General features: G+C 46.3%; 1 protein-coding gene across 1 annotated transcript in view; it reads right to left on the bottom strand.

The window, feature by feature from the left end:
- Positions 1 to 1,643: 1,643 nt before the first annotated feature.
- Positions 1,644 to 7,488, bottom strand: part of LOC104134574 (transcription factor HES-5) — a 6,921-nt gene continuing 1,076 nt past the window's right edge. The window contains exon 4 of the mRNA XM_009648136.2: positions 1,644 to 1,812. Coding sequence (XP_009646431.1) covers positions 1,644 to 1,812 — 169 coding nt within the window. The remainder of the gene's footprint in view (positions 1,813 to 7,488) is intronic.

Raw genomic sequence — 7,488 nt, 5'->3', positions numbered from 1 at the left:
GCTGCCCCCTGCGCACCCCCCCCCAGCACAGCCCAGTACAAGGCTAGTCATGTTTAAGATCTGTCAGGCATGTGAGGCCTCGTATTGACAAATTCCCAGTTATGCTTTATGGTGCATATGTTGCAGTATGTGGTGCTCTGTGGGTTTAAGGGGAGTCGTGCACGGGCATAATTTTTTTCCCTTAACACATGTTGCATGGTCAGAGGCTGGAACAGGGAGTAAACCTAGATTGTCACTAGTAGCTAGCAGGTTGGGGACTTTAGTTTTTGAATACCTGTTTCTAACTACAACAATATTCACAAAACCCCCTACCCTTTTCCCACGTCTGCCTTTCAAAACCAGACAAAAAACCTTTCATTTCTCTGTCAGCAGCAGTCAGCCTGTTTCACCTGCCCTCAGCATCCCTCTCAACGTGCCAGGGCCAAAACCCATGTCTGTGGGTACATAGATAGCAACATGTTCTAGCGCACAAGAGTTGTTGCATAAAAGGATATGATCCTGCAAAGGATGATCCTGTAACTAGTTATTAACCTGAAGCTTACAGAGCCCCTTTTAACCTCCTGGCTTCTCATGGCAGCAATTTTCATCGGTCAGCTGTTCCCCCCTCCTCCCTTTCCAGCCCAAAGACATTTTACCTTTAGATGGATCACTTAGGCTGTAACATTTTTACTTGTTGATGGTTGTCAAAACCCAATAATAGAACAGGGAGTATGAGTCCTGTTCAAAATCAGTTCCCTGAGTTACTTGGTCAGCTTGGAATCGGCAGTATCACTTGCAGCCGGGGCGATCCCTGGCTGCACGGGCTTGTGCCATTACTGCAGCTTGAAGTCAAGCACGGGGCTTTGTGCATCTCTCTCGGGGGTCACATGAGATGGAGCAGACAGCAGGTCCTGCCGCGCGCCGTAGGGAAGGAATATGTTTGCAGCGGCAGTGGGCATAGTGAGATGGGAGAGAGGCTTTGACCCAATTTTGAGTTCTGGAAATATGAAATGAGTGGTTTTAAATAATGCCATCCTCTCCCCGGCACAATGCCCCTGGACTCCAAAGGGCTAAACCAACTCCCACTGATTAAAGCATTATCCCTTCCTTTAACTGCTGGGCAGATGGTGCAGCAGGCGTTAGCTTTCTTCTCGGGACCCGCAGAGGCACGCTTCTTTTGTTGACAGTTTAACGCTGTGAATGGGGCAATGTGGGAAATCCTCGGAGCTGTGGACTCGCACCATCTGATGTGAATGGTGAACCAGGCACGCTGCCGTGCAGCGAGCACACGGAACAGCAGCCCTCTGGGTTCGCAAGCTCCCAGCTTCTTTCCCCCCTTCTCTGTCAGCTGAAAAGATAGCAAACCTTCAGTTCCCCCCTTGCCTGCTTCGCCTACCCTCTGTATGCTGTTGATGCATAGAAGAGAAATAAATATCCCCCCCCTGCTTTGGGGCCTGAAAACTCAATGGCGAGAATATTTCCCAACTTCAGAATAATAAATTGTCTGGATTAAAGCTGTCCCTAGAATATATTCGTTATGGAACTGGGTGCAGTATGCGCTTTCTGCAAGAATTTAGGTAAGGAAAAAAAAAAGTCCTGTACTGTAGGCAGTACAGTTGCTCCTTGTTAGAAGTCTGTAACTAGTTTGCTCAGTTTGGGCTCTTTCAAAACTCGGCTGTTATTGCAACAGTCTGTCCCACTGGGACACGGTTGTGATCCAAATCCCTGTCACTGTCCTCCCTGTCTGTGGGAGGAGTTTGTGTCTCTCTCGGACTGTCGCTGCAGAGCCCGAATGAAAGATGGATTGTCTGAGGCTCAGAAGCAGGGGTTTCCCTGTTTTTGGAATGAAGGATTAAAAGAACAAATCCTCCAAATCGCCAAACATGTGGAGTTGACTAAATAACGTGGCACAATAATTCCCTTCTTTGGAGGGTGGTGTGGTGTCTGCTGGACCCGCTCTCGAGAGATGACAGCTATGCTGTGGACACAGAGGCTTGCTTTCTTAGAATCATAGAATGTTTAGGGTTGGAAGGGACCACTAGTGGTCATCTAGTCCAACCCCCCTGCAGTGAGCAGGGACACTGCTAACTAGATCAGGTTGCTCAGAGCCCCATCCAACCTGGTCTTGAATGTTCCCAGGGATGGGGCCTCCACTACCTCTCTGGGCAACCTGTTCCAGTGTTTTACCACCCTCATTGTAAAAAATTTCTTCCTTACCTCTAGCCTGAACCTACCCTGTTCTAGTTTAAAACCATTTCCCCTTGTCCTAACACAGCTGGCCCTACTAAAAAGACGTTCCCCATCTTTCCTATAGGCCCCCTTTAGGTACTGGAAGGCCGCAATCAGGTCTCCCTGTAACCTTCTTTTCTCCAGAAAAGTTTTCTTAGTGGCCTTGTTCCTCTGTAAATCACAGCGGTCATGAGTTGCATCTTCAAAATTACATGTGAAAACAGGGAGGTGTGTCCACTCTCACTCGGTATAGATATCAGAGAGTGTAAGGGAAACCAGAAATCTGTGGAGTTGTCAACATCCGTGCTTACAGCCCTTGCATGTCAGGCAGGAGTCCCAGCTTTTCCTAAGGCAAGACCCACCACCTTAATTCTCTCCAACTGTAGATGCTCACCATTTGACCCTGAGCTACGGTGTGCAACCTGTGGGCCATAGATTGCTTTGAGTTGAGGAACAACCACGGAAGATCCAGGAAAGGCAACTATCCAACCCCGAGACTGTCATCGGTAGGCTTGTGTTCATTGTCGTCCATAAATCAGAACAGCTGGAGGACCACTAGCCTAGGAAATTGGTAGTGGGCCATGGAGCTTTCTGCTTCTGGTTTGTAGGTGGAGATTGCAGCCCAGCTGCAGATTTATTACACAAGCTGTTTTCACGAAAGCTGCTACTGCTTGTAATACTAATTGGCAGCTTTCTTAGCCCATCGGACACTTAGCTTTCCGGGGAGGGCAACCCAGTGATTTGCAATGTAGCAACAGGTCTGGAGGAAGGTGGGCGATCAGGGCAGAGTACAGAAACCGAGAATTTCATTGTCCGTGTTATGCAGATCTAAAAGGCAGTGCTCCCGTATGTCTGGGGCTGAACTTACAGCATACAACTTGATGGCTTAAAGCTTTCCTTTCTATATCACTTTTAGAGTGTTTTTATTTTAGACCATTTCCTATGTTCATGTCAGCCTGTCTCAAATGCTATTGATGGTGTTCCTAAAGAAATAATTACGATTTTTATTTTTTCCATGCCTTCCTTAAATGGTTTAAAATCTTTCTGACAACCCCTCTCTCGACACCTATTTAGTGTCAAAGAGCATAACGTTCCCAAGTTTTAAAAGGGCTCTCGCATAATACTGATCGATCAATGTGCTCCTTGGGAAAATAGCTCTCCAGATGGTCTATCGGGACAGGAATTGCTGGTCATCACAATGCAGAGCCAAAAAGCGTCACTAATGTGGGCTGTTGTGAGGCACGCTTCCTTTGTGGTCCCTTTGAATGTCATAAATAGGGAAGAAAGTGTGGGAAACTCTGCGAAACTCAGGCCCACACTCTGAGGTTAATAGGGGCTTTGTCAGGAGAGTATTCCTGGGCTGTGGGATCAGCATAATAAACAACATCTTCCCTAAGGGTGGGAATGTGTTGGAACAGGGGAGAGTCACCCCAGGGGACAGAGGGGCAATAAGAAGCTTTGCGTTCAATTATTATAAGTGATAATAATTAATAAATTGTAAACATAACCTTTGCTGTGCTAAGACTGGTGAAACCAGAGGTCTGGCTTTTAACTCTCGCCTAATTGGTAAACTAAAGCCCAAGAGGGGCAAGGCTTTGGCTGGCGAAAACCAGAAGCGGTGCACTTGCACCAGCCACGGCTCTGACTCCCTGGAGCAAACGGAAGCTTTCTGGTGGGGTTTGGTTTGTTTTTCCCCCTGCCCAGGAAGGAGGCGCTTTTTGTTTCTCTCCCTTACACCACGCTACAAGCAGTGGGTCTGAATCGCACGTACGCTAACAGCTAAGCGTGATCGACACCCCCGCTGTAGCCAGAGTAATCAAATACAGCCGCAGTGGAAATAAGAATCAGACCTCGTGGTCTGAATGACAGATGTATGCCGATATGGGTGGTGGGAGTTGTGGGCTGAGAAGTCTGACTGCGATCTCACGTGAGTTTTGCACAGTCGTCATTTCTACGGCCTGTTCCTGCGTTAGCCTAGCACTAGAGGGACAGGGTTCAAATCCAACAGCCTTCAGTTTGTGCGGCTCTTCTTTGGTTTCCTTTTCCCTTTTCTGTTCATGCTGTCGGTTTTAAACGAACTGCAGCAATGTTGCCAACCGTGGCATTCACAGTGTGGTTTCCTTGGGTGGTAACACATTAGCTGCAGGAGACAGCCGACCACATGATAGCAGCAGGCTTCTCCGAGCCACGTGCGGCTCTGTTCCCAGTCCCTGTGGTGCACAGTCAGGCTGCGGTCTGCTTTGGGGCACATTGCATTTGGACTGAGTCGGAACTCCCCCAAACTTCCTATGTGCAAACTGCCTTAATTAGGCTTTATTTAAAAACGCACAGGCATGGGTGAACAGCTTGAATTTTGCTGGGATTCAGAAGCGTGTGCTAATTGACAAAGACAAGTTGAGCACAGCAAGGTGAAGTGACTTTTTCAAGATTGCTAAGCAACCACAAAATCTAGAAATATCTCTTCTGAATTATTTAGTAGTTTGTTAGCAAGAACAAATCTATCTGCAGCATTGGTTTCAGCCCCTGATGAATTGCAGAGCTGTACCAAAACCCCACCTTGTATTGCATCGGCAGACAGATGAAGAGCACTCAACCAGCTCACACATTCAGGGTACAGTAATAAGCAAAATGATCCATGCGACCATAATGAGGTAGAGCAATATGTCCTTGACCTGGCTAGCTGGTATTTTGGTCCTTTCCAGACGTATATCAGGGTTTAATCACAAACCAAGTGCGGACTGGCCAGGTACAGCTAGCAGTGTTTGAATGCAGTTGGACCTGGTCAGCTTAGCAGATCTGAGTTTGCTTAGTGCTTATCTAAGCAGCCATTTGACAAGATCAGATAGTCTAGGTTTCCTTTTATTTAAGGAAAAAAAGCATACGCTAGAAGTGAAGTTTTTCAAGGGCATCTCTCCCAGGGAATCTGAGGAGAGTTGAAATTGTTGGCCGATGGTGTTTCATGCTGTTACTACACCTGTGGAAGAATTAGAGGGTTCCCTGTCGTATATCCATATGAGTGTGTTACTGTGGTTAGGTAATAGTTTTGTGAACTGATTATTTGTGCAGATTTATTTTACTTTGAAGAGAAGGGCAAATTAAAAGTCAACAGTCCCCACTGAGCAATGAATGAGAACTCTTCTGAGGAAAAGTGAGTGAAATGTTATTGGGGACAGCGCTTTGGAGAGATTATTGGTATTTAAGGTGCTCAAGGGTGGGTTTAGTATCCCCTTCTTGTGCTTTTCTTCCTCCTTCCCCAAATAAGTTCTGAATCCCCTTTTGCATGTTCACCTCATCCATTCCCTCTTTGCGTAGCCATGTGGGAGAAGGACAAGCCCATCCTTTATGGCCGGTGCTGGTCTTCCTCACATCACCCGAGTGCAGCCGAGTTAATCCTCAGGGGCTGGGAATTGTGTGGCCCGTACACAGAGAATTGTTGAAAAGTCTCACAGGGCTGGAGCTGAGACTACGCCCGGCTGCCGCAGTGCCCCTCTCTGCAGCTCCCGGGAAGCCCGGGCTGCTGGCTTTGGGTCACCCCGCTGGTGCGAGCCAGGTAGGCCGGTGGCTGTAAGCCTCCGTGTAAGAGGATAAGCATATCCTCTTTGGTTTGTTTTCTGAATTGAGGTGGGGTGAAAAAATGAAGGGAGGATCGTCTGAAAGATACTTGGCCGAGAGACCGTCTCTACAATAGGCTGGATAGAAAAAAAACTCGGAAGCCTGGTGGAGCGTGGCGGTTTCTCAGCTCCGAGGCATAGGCCCTATTCATGGCGTGTTTTGGACCCTTATGTGGAGGTTGGAGAAAGAGAATAAAATGTTTGAAGAAGAGCATGGGGAAATAATTTAGGAGAGGAAATGCTTTTTCAATCTCTGCTATACAATTCTGTATACTTTTAGCCACATACAGGCAGATTTCACTTCAGCAAGGAAAGCAATTCTGTTATTGCCTAGCAGAATTCGTGTTTAGGTAACAGAAGGCGCTAAAGTTAAAAGACATCAAAAACTAGCTCACCCCATGGCGGGTAGTTTCAAAGAGGGAAGGGTAAGATCCCCAGGCAGAGTCAGGTGCCAAACTTTTTGGAAGTTATTAGGAGTTTTGCATGTTGCTACCTCTTAAATGGACAGAAAGTATAAGACTGAACTCAGGTTGGCGGGTAAATTCATGGGGAATGGGGTGGGAAATAAACTGTGAAATCAGTGATTTGCTGAAGTCTAAATAGGTTGCTGTTACTCTGGGTTTACACTTCTCAGTATCTCACTTAAATTTCACCTCCATTTAAATTTTTGATAACTTTTGCAGAGGTTGCTTCTCTGCAGGATCTGAAATCCTGTTCTGCCAAATGGATTTCACAGATACAAGCTATGTGCTGGAATGAAGGGCTCAGAAATATGAAATCTCCTGATAGATCCCCCCTGCAGGAGTCCACATCCAAGGCTTAACCCAGGAGTATTAGCCATTTTAATCATTTCAAACCAAAGGATTAATGACTAAAACCTTTTTTATTGTATTGTACAGTGAAGACACCAAAGTTGAACATCACACAGGATGAATACATCACAACTTTATAAAAGCTTTTTAAGCTCTTTAGCATGTTCAGTGAATGATTATACAGTACTTATTGCCTCCCTCCCTCTCCCTTTTCCTTAAGATATATCACAGGCATTTCCTTTACAAAAGGCATCAATTACCCCTCAGCTGAGAGTAGCATGTACTGACATTAAGAGAATTTTCCCCAGAGCTATCTGTTATCATCATAACTTTCTGTAAGAAGGTGTACTAAAAATGGCATAGGAACTTCAGAAGAATCAGCTTTTCTTAATAACGACTTTCACTCAAAAGGTAAAGGCTCAATACTCTCTTTATGATACAAAATACATTCTTCACAGGCCTCCTTCTCTAGGAAGGTCAATACATTATCTAGAGACAATGGAGCACTTGAACCAGTGACCCGGGGAGTCAGCGGGAAGATTTCCACTGACAGCCACAGGCTCAGCAGCCCGGCCGAGCAAACGTGAGATGGAAGCTGAATGGCGTTTGGCTCTCTCAATCACCGCAGAACTTGCTCCTCTCTTTGGCTGGGAGCCACCAATAAAAGCAGCAAATTTGCTGCAAGATACAAACACATTCCTTCACTATGAAGGGAAACTGCTCAGCAACCCTCATTCCTTGTGACAGAAAAACAGTAACTGCCCCCCTCCCACCTTTGGAAAGCAACGTTTCCTACTTTAAAGAGGAACTATTAAATCACAGGTCCCTCTAGTTTTTGTAACAAAACATAGGAATAA

This window comes from Egretta garzetta, unplaced genomic scaffold (assembly GCF_000687185.1).
Source record: "Egretta garzetta isolate BGI_Z169 unplaced genomic scaffold, ASM68718v1 scaffold61, whole genome shotgun sequence".
In the NCBI taxonomy this organism is placed as follows: domain Eukaryota; kingdom Metazoa; phylum Chordata; class Aves; order Pelecaniformes; family Ardeidae; genus Egretta; species Egretta garzetta.
This window is presented reverse-complemented; position numbering and strand designations above follow the sequence as displayed.